At 40.7% G+C, this 17,016-nt stretch overlaps 1 protein-coding gene across 1 annotated transcript in view; it reads right to left on the bottom strand.

Moving 5' to 3' along the window:
• IL1RAPL2 (interleukin 1 receptor accessory protein like 2) overlaps positions 1–16,687 on the bottom strand; it is a gene marked incomplete at both ends in the record, with an annotated part of 354,194 nt that extends 337,507 nt beyond the window's left edge. The window contains one exon of the mRNA XM_080352659.1: positions 16,606–16,687. Coding sequence (XP_080208785.1) covers positions 16,606–16,687 — 82 coding nt within the window. The remainder of the gene's footprint in view (positions 1–16,605) is intronic.
• Positions 16,688–17,016: the final 329 nt, after the last annotated feature.

Genomic DNA, 17,016 nt, shown 5'->3' with positions numbered 1-17,016 from the left:
TAGGCTGCCCGTCCCATCATGGGATGGGGGAGAGGGGCATGTGTGGGTACAGGGACCATGACAGGGCTTCCAGGTGACCCTCTGGTACCTGCTCTCATCAGAGAGCCCCAGCTGTGCTCACCAGAAGCAAAGAGATGAACGGGAACTTCTCTTCATTTAGGTGCTGGAATTTTAAGTAAAGCTCCCAAAACTCCCCAAGGCGTATGGTCGCCTCCATCAAAGGACGCCAGTGAGCATGACTGATAGTTTGATTTTCAGTGGTGCTTGGGTTCTGCAGCGCTCATCAATTGCAGTGCAAGTTGTAGGTGCTCAAGGCCTATTTTTTCTCAAAGGGTATTTTAAACATATTGCAGTCAACAAGAAATGGGAGCTACAGTTCTTTGAAAGGTATGAAAGCCTTCAGCACTTGAAGTCACATTGCGAATTTTTTTCCTCCTTTTCTCCGCAATGTTTTGCTTTCTGGTTCAGAAAAGACGACAGGAACACAGGAGATGCCCATTTCATTACAGAAATTAAAAAGAGGAGATACAACAATAGATGTCCTTGGAGAAGAACACAAATAATACAGGGAGCCTCCGGAAAATTTACAAAACACAGGAAAAACCCACAGTCTCTCTAGAATGTGCAATCATTTTCTTCCATTTCCCACAGGAGAGGGGAACCCACACCATCATTTCAAAACCCCAATCTATCCCCTCCCTAAAGAATCCGTTTAATTAGAAGCAAACTTCTTTTTTTTGTTATTACTGCTAGAGATCTCTCAATAAAGTCCTCTCTTTGTCAATGCTGCAGAAATCAAATAGTAAAACTGCATTATCCATGAAGAGGTTTTGAGGTTTATTTGTTTACACAACAAGAATTACTTTTACATTTCTAATTAGGTAGCTTTTAACTAACATACAGGGAAATCACACCAGCATATGAAGTTTTGCTATCAGCGCAATCTTATTAAAAGGAGAGCTTAAGATTTTACTAAGAACAACAAATTAATCATGATAATGTGGTTTTAAATTATCAAATGCAGAAGTCAAGGGGGCCTTTTTAGAGTTCTTTGAATCAACATGTTTTCTCTGATGATATCAGAGTTCTTACACAGGCTTTAGTAAGAGAAAAGCTTTTTCAAATTCTTCTGGCATTATTCTATATATGAAAATCTATGAGGTACACTAAATTAAGTTGAAATTACATTATGTGTAGTCATTCTTCCACTGTTACACTGGGAAAATAACACCTCTAGTATTCAGGAGGTGCCAGAAAGCCTTTAACCCTTTCTGAGCAAACACGGCAGAGTAATGCTGGCTGAGGTCTAACAGGTCAGAGACCCCAAATCCAAGGAGACCTCAAGTGCTTTATCATCATTCTGTGATGCCCTGCACAAGAGGTTTTCTTACACAGTTTTCCACTACAGTGCATCACCAGAGAATTGAACTTTGACATTTTAAAATCAGCTGCATTAAACATACACACTTTTTTCAACCCTTTTTTTCAGGTTACAAGTGTGTTTCAATGGAGTGTTGTCTGTATGGAGAGACATGAAAGTTAACAGACCAAAGGAGCACATTAGTGGTGCTTTTGGAATTGCATATAAGAGTAACGTGTGACTGTGCCAAAGACCATGGCAGAAAGCAGCCATAGGGACTTAATAAATCCTTCCTGATTTGGGAGTTCTTTGCTATCTGTAGAAGGCTGCCATATTTTATTTTGCCAGCTGGCAACACCAACTATATGGACTTGGAGTCAAACTGTGAAAGTTGTAACCAAATGCAGACTAGATGACTAAATGCAGGAAGAGAACTTAGAAATTAACAGAAAACTACGTTTCCATTATTCCGGAAAGCATTAATCTGAATTTCCCACATTTGTTAAAAATGCTCTGCTCCCATGACTATTCCGTTCAGATCAAAAAAAACAGCTTGAACAACGTAATGAACCCAGGACGGAGCAAACTTGGGTTCCAGAAGATTGTTCTGCAGTCTCAGTGTGTGCTCTGAGGAAGATCCCTTGAGAAGAGCTGTCGGTGGCCTTCACTGGACACAATGACGATGGGAAATTATGGAGATCTGCAGCCTGCTATTTCCACCACCAACTCAGAGGCATCCTTCACACACGGATGCTGGAGCACAATGAATTTGTTCAAGACAAAACTAATTTGTACTAGCTACTTAAGAGTATTCTTGCTTTTGTTTTACACAGGGAGATGGAGATGTCACTACCATTTTAGCAGCATCCAGCCGTAATGCTCCAAGAACTAATGCACAAACCCCTCATTACACAGCACTGGCTCTTTCCATCCCAACAGGCTGTCTCTCTCAAAGAAGCACCATTAAACATATACATTATAGATATGTTTGATGCTGCAAACTGAACAGTAGAGGACTGAGATAGCCTGACCATGTGTTTAGTGGCCATCTCATGCCTTTTCTTGCGGAAATAAGTTCATTTGTGCATTCAGTCAAGCAAGTGATAGAGAACAGTAGCCACCTCACAGCAAAAGAATTATCAAGCAATCTTGATCCACAGTGTAGTTCTTTGCCACTCTAATCATCGTAAGTCTGTTAAAAGTTAATCACAAACAATATCAGTAAAATAATTGTTTCTGAATTTATAAAAAATAGTCCTACCAGGAATTGCAGCATTTCTACTCTTCTGTACAAAGTGATCCTAATGTCTATAAATAACCTTAATTAAAATTCTAAGAGATTAATATTTTCTCATTATCACTGTGAGTTCAAACAAGTACTTTAGGACAGGTTGTGGACCTCTAATTAGCACTACTAAAGTATTTCTGGTCCTTCACATAGTTGAAGCACTCAAAAGCTCCAGTCAAATAGAGAACAGAGACAATGCCAGTCCATGAGAACTTACTGTTTAAATGAGTCAACAATTCCAACCTCAGAGGTAATTTTATCACCACACGTACTTGACAAAAGATAGCTACTTACTGATATAGTCATGTTCTGGTTTACAATTTCATTTAGCTTTCCAGTTGCAAAGGCAGTTTCACAGAAAAAGCTCGGCTGGAGACCAACACAGTTTTGTTTCTTTATATCATATCTAATTGAGAAGGTTTCCGAGGATAATAATTGTTGGGAAGTGTATTGATTTGCTTCTAAGAATCTTAAAGATGCTTGAGGAATTGCAATTGGGAGTTCCCCTCAAAGGATCTGTCTTTGAATAATAGCAGTGGTGTATTACTTCTCTCTTGTGGGCTACAAAACTTAAATTAAATTTCAAATTTCGTATTTTCTTTGGAAACGATATTGTAGTATCCAAATGGATTAGCATTAATTGGCCTTTTCAAGTGGATACACTGAAGGAATTGGCACAGCATACCTGAATTCAGCCTACACTAAACTATTTGCTGGTTGTTTAGTCAAACTGCAGCCAAGGTGTCATTTTAAGGGAATTTTTGCTGCTACACCTACCATATGGACAGGCTTGACTTTTATTTTAATAAAGAGCCAGGTCCCTACAAAATCCACTGCAGTGCAATTGTCATTGTGATACAATCTCGAAAAAGCAAAGGTTTTTCCTGGGGATTTACTGTGATACATTTATACTTCTCTCTCTCCACTTAGCCACTGCAACACCTGAGGTAGAAGCAGGAGAGGGAGCTGTCAGAAGCTACTGTCACTGATAACTGGGTTTCTTCCCACTTGTGTTCTCACCTCAGCAATTCGCGGCACACATCAAATTATACCGGCAGGGAAATTTCAGCTTCAGAATGCTTCAGATTTACAGAGTACAAACATCCATTAAGTACTCATTACTTAAATGATAATTGCTGGCCATTTGCATGCACAATAGTCTCAGTCTGGAGGCAGGGGACGTGCACGGAGACCCGCTCTGCAGCCATCACGCAAGCAGGGTCAATGGGAGGTTCCTTGCAGCAAGTGCCAACACAACCGGGCACCATAATAAGAACTGTGTTGTTATAGGCTAAATAAGCATCTCTGCTGCTTGATCCTGTGGGTTACGAGGTAATTAGCTTCTGAATAACTGAAATCAATGGTTGTTTTTGCAGAATCACACCAAATAAGCAGAAGCTTCGCACACAGAAGGGACAAACAGCCCCACTGCTACAAAGTCATGTTTGTTAATTCCTAGTTTAATGCCACCAACTTCAATAGCTTTAGAGCAGGAGAAAAAACCACACAGCCTAAGGTAACTAGTAAATCCTCTCAAATTACCATGCAATTTGAAAGCAAAAATGAAGTACTGCTCTTCCTTCTTCAACACCTTCACTGAAAAGCCCTCTTTGCTTCCAGGACTGCATACGCTGCCATCTTTGAACAGCTTATGGAATCCCACTGCCACCAAACTCCTGGAATGTCCTTGGAAATCATGTCATTTGGTGATTTCCTGTCCTTGTAAACCCCAAACCCTCCCCACAGCTCCATCAAGCCAAATCTATAACCAAGTAAACATTTTAAAGTGTCTTCTTCTAAAACCTTAGTCTTTTACACAGGTCCTTGCAAAAAGCCTTCCCAGTTCCCTGTGCATGACATCTATCCCATCCTCCCATCTCTCAATGCACCACTAAGTTTCCAGCCATCCTTAAATGACCCCGGAAACACTGAATCCCACTGCCCCAGGGCACTAAGTACATTCTACTGTTTCTCCAAATTTTTCAGGTTCAAATATTCGAGTTCCACAAAATAAACCTTGTTTCATGACAGTTCTGCTCCCTCCAGTGCAGGGTGGAGAAACCACACACACTACCAAGAATTAAAGCTTGAGCCCAAAGCAGGACTTAAACTGCATAGTACTCTACCTCAGAGAGGATCAGGATTGTTCAAAACGCTTGTGTATCACTAAAGCAACATGCTAACTATTAAAATATGATTCACAGACTAAATCTGTTCCTGATTTACCTAGTCCATGCTACTATTTTTAAAATATACTCCACAAAAACAAACATTAACTCAAAAAGATCTACCAAAACAGCACTGTATCTTGCACATACACACCAAGGCAAAGACGAATCAAGTTGACACAGAACCATTCTTTTCAACAACAGCTTACACTCAAGTAATAAGACATCCAATCTATTAGAAATGAAAGACAGAGTGCAGCATCAATGTAATTTCTATCCACCAGAAATGCAACAAACAGCTCTGTTGAGGGCTTGGTGAAAAAGCATGCACCAGAAGATTGTAACTAGCAGCTCTATTTAACTGCCCCTCAAGGAAGGTGTGAAATGCACCAAGTTTGTAGCGAAATAACATGGGAAACAATAAATTCTTTCATTAGAAATTGTTTAGCACAGTTTGCAACAAAAGCATTCGAGCAGTGATATGAAAATCAGCTAAACAAAGTGTAACTACATAGGAGAGCTAACTGTGGCTGTTTGGGGAAGAACTGAGGAAGCCTGATTTCTTGCCCAGCCCAGTCTTAATGGTAAAAGTCTCTTTTAAGAGGAAAGCCAATATGCTTATGAATTCATAGATGGGTTGAGGAATCTCACTGCTCACAGCCAAATGCATTAATGGACAGCAGCAATTAAAAGCTGGGCTCAGACTCCGCTCAGGCAAAAAAGAGACTGCCCGAAGGAGGGATGGCGCAGTTCTCCATTCAATGAGAGACATGGGATGAGAAGCAGAGAGAACATCTGTCGTTTGAAAATGAACTCATGATTATTTTCATCTCTGCTTTTACCCTACAGCTTTGAAGTCGGGGGACCCCAGGGTGGCCAGGCAGGACAGTGGCGATGTCCCCACTCACCCACTGCAAGGGGGCTCTTCCTCCAGCAGTGTTAGGCACCCCAGCCCAGCACTTTCCCTCTTCACTGGTGGGTGATTTCTTCTCTTTCTATCCACTACCATTTGCAGGAGGAACTCAACTCATTCAGAAAAAGCCTTATTTTGAACAAACTGTTTACACGCTGCATACATAAAAACAGAACAAAAAGCAAAAAACTATATATATTCCAAATAAAAATTACACTCTGAATACATCTCTCCCTCTAGGCAATTATACGGGTAAATTAGGTACTGAACAAATGAAATAGTTATTGTAAGTCCATTCTTGCAATACAGAAACAGTAAATTACTTTGAGTATTTATCATAATCTGTTATTTGCAGGAAAATGTGAAAACTAAATAAGCTTATGGAAATGCATTTACCTAATAATATTTACCAAATGACACTGTTCCCTCTGCTGCTTGTAGCAAACTCAGTCACGGAGACTAAGGACAGGTTTGCCTTATTAATACAGCTGCCTGTGTATTTTAAATATCTTAGAGCACAGTACCATCTGTGTGTATTCTACTAATGAGCTACTTCTTAGACCAAGGAAGGCCAGCCAGCCAACACCGATTACTCAGATGGAGATTGCCTAATTTTTAAGCAATTAATGAGCTCATCTCTCGCTCTACATAGAAGCTTCCTCTACTTAATTCTTCTGACATTACAGTGTATCCTACTCTAAAGAAAGTTTCTCAAGAAACACTAGGTGCACGACACAACCCAGTCCAACTCCTTAGAAGAGAGCCCAAACCCCATGTGTGGGACATAAGGTTGAGAAACCCCTGCTGGGACCACCCTGAGCAGGGGCTGCATTGCTGCTTCCCAGGGAACAGCATCTGCAGAGGGGGCAGCTCAGCCCTCTCCCTCACTCCAGACGCTTTGGGGCACTAAGATACCTTCAACAACACCTCAAAGGATGGACTGGAAGAGCCAGCACCAGACCTTCGATGGTTCTATTCCCTCTCACCTCCCAGTCATTCAGAACAATCTGACACTGACTGTCACCAAATGCTGCACAGCCCCACAGCTGAGGATCGCCAGCCGAGGATGCTGTGCGCTCAAGAACCACTGCACACTTCGCGAAATGACTGACTGCTCCCATCTCATCCCTTATCTGATTGATGTGATTTTAAAAGGTGAGCCTTAAGGGGCTATTAGATTATGCAAAAATAGAATTCCCTCTTTTGCCACTAAAGACATATTTCTTAATAACCTAAACAAAGTTTCAGGAGATCAAAATTACCTTTTACAGCTCCCTGTTGGAAAGCACTGTAGTAAAGCATAGAACAAGTATTAAATTATCTCAGTAATTACATTGATAATGCACAACTTTCATGTGCACAATAAAACCACTACAGGAGATCTGATTTTTACAAGTATATTACATCATGATTCTGAAAGGGCAATCCTATGTGCAGGAAAGGCGCTTGTCTTGCACAAATCTGAAAAATACGCCAACTCCAATCATTGCACTGACACTATTATAGAGAAGAGCTTTTACCCAGCAGCCCTCAGCAAGCAAAACACTGGCCTCCCTTGAGGATGCTCATATTTACACACCACTAAGAGCCTGAATGTAACATTCCAACTTGGTTTGACATTACCGAGCCATTCCACAATCACATTGCGGAATTTGCGTTTTTTTAAGTTCTCATGACTGAGGTACCCAGCATTTCAGTGCTGGGAGCAGGGGAGGAAACTGTTCCCAAAGACAACTACTAATTCCTATAGCACATTAAGGGTTTTCCTCACTACAAGATGAAGCAAGTTGCTGACACATTCTGCAAAAGACTTCACACAAGTGTGCTGTCCAGCCAGCTGTTCACTTGGGATCTGTGTCCTGCAGAAAAAGCCATTAATTACAGCTCTTTATGAAGGACAGCAAATGGAGCAGTTCATTTGTAGACATTTCTGAAACAGGATTTAATAAAGACCCTCTCTTCATCATTTGAGCTTTATACTTTCCCTATGTAAGGTCCCCAACAGTTGCAGCCAGGCATCCCAGGTGACTGGATTTAGGTTTCATCTCTCATGCACTAAGTCAAAGGCATGTTCTGCAGTTGGAACAAAACCATCTGCAATAAACACAGAATGATAAAGAGCAAATTTAATCATCCAGTCCAGATGAAAAAATCATAATGCTGTAAATAATATGATGTAAAATCAGGGTGAATAAGAATTATGTTGACCTACATCAGAAGTCAGCCAAAAAGCTTCAGCTTTCAGTCTGCTTCAATAAAGCTGAGACACTCCTAAGTGCAGTTTCCACTGTAGTCCCCTGATTTGCCTAAAATTACAGATGTCATTTTGAATAGAAATATTACATCCAAATGTCATTAGTGATACACATCCTAATTTATTTCCTTATTTTTGATTGTCTAAAACCACATGATTATTCACACCTCTCTGGCTTTATAAAACAGGACAAGATTTTCAAGGTCACGTCAAAAATAAGTAATAGACTCAAGGGCTCAAACCTACAATAATTATTTTCTTGGCTTGAGTTTCAAATGTGTCTTTGTAAACCACAAGTACAAGAGCAAATGGATTTCAGAAATACTTTTAAATTGCTTTATTTTCTCAACAAACCATACTCTGCAATAGGAGCCTGCAACCAGAAAGGAAGGAGCAGGTGCAGAAGGTGGTTCCCCTTCACCAGGGAGCTCTGCCAGGGAGCAGTGCTGATGGCTGCACATCCACGTCCAGTGTGGGAGCCGAGAAAGCCTGCAGGATCCCCTGGTTCCCCAGAAGTGCCCTCACACTCTCAGTTTTCAGAGATTTGACATGGCCAACTCCTTCCCACCAGCAAATCCCAGAAACAGTAGGGTCAGACCAATACTTGTCTGAAGTCTTCCAGCTTCTTCATCCAACATCCGTATCAAGGACCTCAGAAGTCCCAGCGTTCAGCTGCAGCTCCTGAATGCCCCAGAGACACAGAGCCTGGGAATAACCCTGCCTTTGATTCACATTCCAGCGGTCTTCCATTGCTTATTAAATGTATGCATCTCAGGGAATTTACTGCTCAAAATGAAATTTTGTGACTGAAAAAGAAATTCTGAGGAGCCCTATCCTGCAGAATGTGATTATATTTCTGTATTTTACCATTAGCTCAAAGAGACAGGAATGATTATATCTCACATTACTCTTTCTCTTCCAGGCCCACCCACATGTTTTACTCAACATGTAAGACAGCAGAAGTATGCATGAAGTGGCTCTGCACAGTGATTCAAATAACCTTAGAATCACGGAGTGCATCAGCAAAACAAACAGCCTCATATTCATTCAATTACTATTTAATTTCACCTCTGGATTAACAGATGTGTAAATCTCAGTAGATACTTTTTTAAAGGAATACTGATCATTCAAAGGTGCAAACCTGTCTTAAAATGAGCGTCAAAATCCCTTCCTTAAAAAAAAAGGGGGGGCGGGGAGAGAGATTGGGAGTAAGAGTTTCCATAGGTCATATGCAGCAAAGTTACAGTTTTGTGAATCTCAAATGCGGAGAAGGTTTAAAACAAGTCAAGCTAACAGAAATATCCTCACACCGCCTTCCTGCCTTGAAGGAAGAACCACACAGGGAGGCCAGAGCCTGGTTACCGTGTGTCAGAAAAGCCAAGTGCTCAGGTAAGAGGCTTAACTTCCATCTAAGTCTCTGTCTTCAGTGGCAAAGCACTGTATGGTTTCATATCAGTATGTATTATAAGTACTAATCATGCTTCTTGTAGGAAAGAATCGATTGGCTCTGAAAGAGTTAGAGATTAATAAAGTGATAAAATGTTCACTCTAGAGGTGACACTACAGCTCAGATCAATTTGTTTTCAACTCCTAGATAGGCAATCATTCCTACTTTAGTTATAACAGTATCACAACAGTTTCACCCAGGTCTATGTACTAACGTTTGCACATATATGCACTGCACTGAAAAGAATTCCTTCCTTCTTCACAGGTCAGCAACTTGGAATACTTAACTCTGCACATCCTGAAACAGGAAACCTCTGATGTTTTCTATATTAAAAACCAACCTCTCCAAAGTTAAAATACCAAAAAAAAACCCACCACACCAAAAATGCATCTTAATTCTCATTTCTGGCATTATTTCTCACAGTGATCCCAACACCTCCTGCCTCACAATTTTACTGCTTGCCATTTTCACCACCATATTAATGGTAAAAACAAGTAAGTAAAATAAGTTTCTGATACAATGTATCACAAGGACTAGCAATTTAAAGCTGAACTGCACTTCAAACAACAAGCAAGGTTCTGAAACAAAAGCAGAAAAAGTTCTTTAAATTCAGTGTACACAGATATGAAAAAGGGCATTAATATTCATACCTAGTTTAATCTAAGGAGCCTTATTGATGTTCCTTCAAATATATACAGCAGTCTGTAAAATCTCACGTAAACATGTATTCAGGTTACAAAACCCCAAGCGTACTTCAGAACTGTTCTTGGTCAGGAGCTGACACAAAGCTAAGCCATTATGTCAGAGATTCCCTATAGCTCCTATAGGTCTATATCCCCCTAAGTTACCTCCCAGCCTCTGCATCACCAAGAGGTCCCAAACTGAGCAGACATTCATCTCTAGGACTAGTGAACATGCTGAGCTTGAGAGCTCTGTTCTGGGTAACTTTGCAGCTGCATTATTTATATATATTTCAACATTCAGACAGACCTTCCAAAAATATTTTCATGAACAAATGGGAAACAAAGCATGCCAGAACAACTCTCCCTGTTCCTCAGGACAGTCAGTTTCAGAGTAACTACATGAACCTAGGACACAGCCTCAAAGTCAGCATACTACAAATACTGCAATAAAGAGCACTCTTAAAAATTCTGTTTAGGATCTTGAAGAAAACAAAGCAAAGACACCTTGATACACCACGGTTTTTATTTTTAAAGGCCTCATTTTGGGGAGGGGAAAAAAAAAATGCATTATCCAGTTAAAGGCACAGAGCTGGAAGATTTCTCAATCATGACAGTATGTCTACTAGAGGTTCAGATATTACTAATAAGCTCTTACAAGATGCAGCTAGAGGTAGAACAGATATCCAAACAGCTGAAATGATGCTCATTGCAGAAGTGGAATATTATACATTTTTAAGTGAGGAAATGACATTTCTTCCCTGCTTTGCTTATTTCCCCTGCCCCTAAAGATCCCACCTTTCTGATCTACACAATTGTGGAACAATTTAATTGTGTACATTTATTTTATTCAGATACCGCTGTGGTTTTCCTTTTGAGAAAGGAGTCTAGCTTTAATATTTCAGTATCAGCTCAATATTTTAATTGTTTTAATTATACATGAACTCATTTTAAACAAGCGTAATAGCTAAAAATTTCAGTGTTTAAATAAGTTCAATATTTAAACCCTGTCAGGTTGAGGTCACTAAAGAAACCCCAAACCTCTAGCAGATTGTTTCCTTTCTTGCTCTACTCTATGCATTTCCCTTCCTCCCCACCAGCAAACAGAATGTCCAAGAGGTGCCAGCTGTCTCCCAGATAGGTCTGTCTAGCTGCAATGCCGCTTTCTGTTTAGGGGAGAGGAAACTGAGGCTGAGACTCCCGTGACAAGGTGCACAGACCAACAATGTTCCACCCTTTACTTGCTGGTAGCCCCCCGAGACCTGACCAAGCGCAGGTGCCTGGTTCCTTGCTTCCCGCTGATCCAAACCGAACAGATGGAGAGCAGCCATGGACCCGTGAGCAGACTCGACCATATGCAAGAGGCACTGAACATTCCTGCACTGATGACAGCTTAGAACAACAGTGATTCCAACTTTTTTTTGTTTGCTGGAGCTCTAAATAATTTACCATCTTCTGGGAAAAGTAAGAGATAGGTGTGCACTGATTAGTGCTGCCAAGCTCCAGTTTCTTCTATGTCTGCACATTATTTGTGGGCAGCAAAAGCTGAAAGCCTCTTTTGCATCACTCGTATCTCAGAAATTGTGAGGGCTCATAGCTATGCATTTTATATCAGGGCCAGAAGTCAGCTCTTCAGGCACATGCAATTGCAAACAGAAAGCAAATGGTAACTGTGACTGCTCAACCTGCAGCTTCTTTAGAGGCCCACTCCAGCAGAAGCAATGGGCATTTGAGGTTAGGGTTAGTGTTGTCCTCTAGGACATCTCACTCCAGGCACAAATCCACGAGTCACCTCTGAAGTACAAACACCTCCTCTTCCATCTATGTCACGATTTACAGGGCCAAAGTGATCAGGGGACAATACTGGAAGACTGAGCTTCACAGAAGGGAGCCAAGGGAAATCCTAGGTTAGAGCACAGACAATCAGTAGGAAAGTGAAGGCCTCCTGAAACATCTGTAGCAGATCAGAGTAAATTGTTGCATGACATATAAAAGGCAAAAAAAAAAAACCAAGCCAATATATTACAGCATTATATTTGCCCACTGCAACATCAATGAGGGAATTTGCCTATGCCCATACAGAGCACAGCATGATGCTAAGCCAAGCCCTCTCCCTCCCAAGCCATTTCTGACAAAGTTGGATGCAGGTAGAGGGTGACGGGGTGGGGTGGAGGGGGGAAGTGAGAGATGCACTTGCTCCTCTTGCATATGAATGCCTTTTGGGTGGTCCCAAGATAAAGAGGAGAAGGCCAGAATCCCAGAGCACCTCCATCTGACACATTACAGAGGACAAGACAGAGAACTCTGGTTCTGTACCTTGGACGATGTACCAGTGCCAGCATACCAGCCAGTTAAACTTGGTTAACCTGCAGAAAGACTACTACTAGGTCTGCAGCCAGCAGCCTCGTGGAAGCTTTGGGGATGTCTGCCCATGCACCTCCACAAAAGGCTCCCATGACTTCTGGAGCTCCAGCATGCTGAGACAGGGTATTGCAGCTCAGGAAGTAAATACAGTAACAATAAATGGCATAAATTATTCACTAATGGAATTATGTCTACCAAGTCAAACAGAATCTGTAGTCTGAAAAATCTTTTGCTTAAAAACTGCAATGATTTTTTAAAATTTGTTTTATATTGCCTGCTATGATTATTCAAAGCACTATATACGAAGGGCTTGGAAAAATAAGTCACTTAATCAGATTAAAAGGAAATCACGTACTAGCTGGGAACCTAGAAGCTCCCACATCCTCAGTTTATTTGTATAACCTCCACTTGTAAAATACCATTTCTAGGATATCGCTAAGACTGCAGTACCAGCATTAGCTATTTGATTAGTTTTACTTCTCAAAGCAGGCAAAAAGGATGACCTGCAGCTTTCAAAAAAGCTTCTTAACATTAAGAAATGCTTGTAAAACTTAAGTCAACATCACATTCACACAGATGCTTGAGGCAAACTGTTCATTTCCCACCACAAACAGCAATCATTACTCTGTAGACATGACAGATTTCTTCTGGAGCATCTGGAAGTTGCCGCCTGTAAAGAAGAATCTGACTAGCATAATTAAATTAGCTCACCTATTTTAATTATTTTGGCTCCACATCTCAATTGAGAAGCAGCCAAACAAATTTGTCTTGCTCCTAGTTTCTGTGTCATTTTTGCAGCATTGCAAGGTGCTCTAAAAATCTACCTGTAGCCTGCATGTGCATTCCTGTTTGTCTTCTCCAAAAAGAAACACAGGCACCTGAATCTATAACAGAGGGCAAGTAAAGGCCATGAGACAAATCTCTTTCAGTTCAGTTTTTCCCTTCCATGAGGGCTGTTTCTTCAGCAAACTTTAATTCTATGCTTGTAACTGGAGCACCATTTCATCACCTTGTGCTTGACATCTTGGATCCTCCACTCCTGACCTCCCCTTAGTGATTCTTGCCTGTTGCGCAGCCCCCTGTGTACTGTCTGCATTTGCCATCTGGAGTTTGCATCCTCAACATTCTCCCCTTGGGCTTCCATTCCTTGGCTTTGAAGGAGTATTTTCCCCACCAGCCTCTAAAGATGCCTTCCTATCCAAATCCTGTTCTCTTAAATGGAACTTCGGTTTGACTGATAACGCCCTTCTGGACATTCTGCCCCTCTTTTGACTGCCGTGGTTTTAGCAATGCATTTGCATCATCAAAAGACAACACCACACCTTCTCATTGCTCCACCCCAAGTCCTCTTCAACTGGGCTCTCTTTAGATTCTCCCTGTGCCTTAAAGAAGATATATTCTGTTACGTGGTATTACACACATGCTAGTCAACTTCATAATAGTTCATGTACTTAACCCTAATCACAATTCTGGCCATTTATGCAATAATTCTACATATTGCTTGGGAAAATGCCAGTCTACATAAGTCAGCAAAGACACTGATACCCTGATTTTGCTGGTTTATTGCCCTAGTAGCCCAAATCTGTCTTTATCATCAGTGTCAGCACTTTGTGTGCACTGCTTCACACAGTTCTACGTAACTGTCTGCACAATTTCCCTTCCCCTTTTAAGAATGCTCACCAGCTTAGACATCCCCATACCAATAGCCAGCAAGACCCAAGACTACAGCATCCATCCAGAAACTGCTGCAGGGATCCTGCCCACAGACTCATTTGGGCACCTCAGCCACTCCCCCACCCCAGCTCTCACCTGACTTCAGCCATTCTGCTGTTCACACTGCAGTGCAGCTGCCCACAAGCAAACATTAAGTTACTTTCCCCTTCCAACTCTCCTTTATCAAGACAGCAGTAAAAACCAAAAAACCATCCTGAACTACAGCACCAACATGCTACAGCTACTATCACCCTATCAAGCAACGTGGTCTCCTTGTTTCTACGTGCATTTGCCTGCTCCATCTGTTCACTATCTCTAATCTTCTACTTAAACAACAATACAAATAGTTAAAGTTCAGAAGCCTCTGGAGCATCTGTCCCTTCACAACATATAACATTTAGTGATGCCCTAAGCAATCAAACAGTCCTTCATACCTAAATACCCTTTCAGAAAGGGAGGCAAATTATCAATTTTGCTCCAAGTGCTGAAACCACAGAAACAGAAAATGTATTTCACACAAAATGTAGTGGAAAAAAGAAAGAGAAAAAAAAAAAATCAATAGTTTGCTCCACACAGCAACCAAAGACTCAGCACATATGACACAATGAATATTGAACTACCTGATCATGTACTTGCAAATAAACTATAATTTTACTTTATGTGCATTTTTCTGCACTGTCTTATACTCAACTTATACCAATGCAGTCAAATGAAAAGAAAAAGAACCAGCTATTCACTAGTGGGTTATATTTAGCAACAGGCAGTCTGACATATTAAAGCATTTTTCCCACCAGAACTCAACCTGAATTGATACTGTCAACACCTGCCAATAACACACAACATTCTGCAGTCAAAGAAAGCAGATTATAAACAAAAAGAAAGAAAAAGACCCCCACACGCACATGCTAAAATATAATTAAAGGTAAGCTACTAGCTGAATGATGCTATAACCACAGGCATGTCACTTCTACAGATACGTACTTCTGACAAAGGAAATGCAAAGGCTCTTCCTTGCAGCCAGGTGGTGTTGTCTGGCACCAGTGAATCAAGGCTGCTCAATTATATAGATTATGGATCTCAAAAGGGTTCCCATCCAGGCCCGTAATAGCAGTATTGAAAAACAGCAACACCATCGCCCTTAGCAGAGTATAGATCAAACTCCACTGTAGCCAAATCTCGATATCCCTGACTGCTCTCACAGGGCACACAGGGCTCAGGGCACAATAACCACAACAAAAGGCTATAGAATAGTTCAATTTAGCAATACGCATTTATACTTTCTAGCCCAGCAGAAAGAATTCAGCCTAGAATCTGGTGGTTCCCAGAGTAACACTTCCTAGCCTGGAATGTGACATATAATTCTTTATGATAGATGGACCGATAACTTTTCTCCTCCTTTCTCAAGAAATGCAAAAATTAAATTTAAAACTGGCCACACCATCTAAATTCAGTAATTCCTTTTTGCATCTGTATTACTAAAAGTGTTGGCTGATGATATTGAGGACCACGAGATCAACAGAAGCCCTCATACTTGTATGCATAGCACACAACTAGTGGGAAAAAATGACTAAGTTAAGATGTAAGTTTAAAGGCACAACATCCTGCATCAGTTACCCGCCCAACACGCAAGGCTCTGGCAGACTAACAGCGCTATGCAGCACTGCACCCGACCCACCTGTCTGCCCAAAGCCCTTCCAAACTTGAGAAAGCCAAACAGTCTCATGGACTCATCATTCCCTTTGAGGGGGAGAGCTGCATGGACTAGAAATCACTTCAGGTTCTAATACAGACAAAACATTATCCAGATCAACTGTCTATCATCCTGGAAGGAGATACTCTAATGTGTCTTTGAAGTGTTCTGTTACTATTAGCAGGTTTCAAAAACAGATGTAAACATAAACACTCACTGTCTTCCACTGCCAGAATAATCAGAGATTATCTACCCAGGAAAGCTCTTCCCAATTCACACTATGTATGATCACACATAGGGCTGGCATGACTTTTTGGAAGATGCCCTTCCAATACACACACAAATCATACAGACTTAAAAGTCACCACAAACCACATTCACAGTTAAGAAAACCCCTTAGCATGAGCAAAAGACTGGATGTTGTTAAAACAATTGCAAAGTCATTATTACCTTTGTGGGTTTTCAACCTTTTTTTTTTTAAATTCTTTTTTTAAGTTGTGGGGTTTTTTAGTAAAAGAAAACATAAGGACATTTTCGAATAACTTAAAGTCACATCAACAGAACATTACAGTCAGAAAATACATCCTGTAACATCTGGTAAGCAAACCACATTGGTTAGGACTTTTTTTTACAAGAAGTATATATGCAAAACAAAAAGCAGATAAAATGCTTGATTGCATGAGCACTAGGTCCAGATTCAGAAGTAAAAATATTTTTCTGTGACTTACCAGAATTTCTCTTTGACACGAGCTTCAAATTCATGCTGACTACAGTACAGATCACAAGAACCAAGAGAACAAGAGGCTTCATCCTTCACTTTCTGTGACAGCTGAAATGCAAACATAGTATGAAGTCTGAATCACAGCTCTTCACTACAACAAAGCAGCAGCTACAGTTAAACATTTCTCAAAGAACCATTACGGGGCAATGGCTTAATCTAGTGACTTCTGCGTTTATTTTTATGCAGAGGTAGGAAAACATAATGGTTCAAAGTAACTGTCTATGAATAATTTATCTCTGACTACCACACAAAAAGGTTGGGATTTTTTAAATGACACTATGAAAATATTATTTTGCTTAAAAAAACACAAGACACGACTGTTTATTTGAAATAGGGTCTAATCTGGCAGATTTTTACA

This window comes from Nesoenas mayeri (assembly GCF_963082525.1).
Source record: "Nesoenas mayeri genome assembly, chromosome: 13".
Lineage (NCBI taxonomy): Eukaryota > Metazoa > Chordata > Aves > Columbiformes > Columbidae > Nesoenas > Nesoenas mayeri.
Note: the sequence above shows the minus strand (reverse complement) of the source record. Positions and strands in the feature narration are given on the sequence as shown.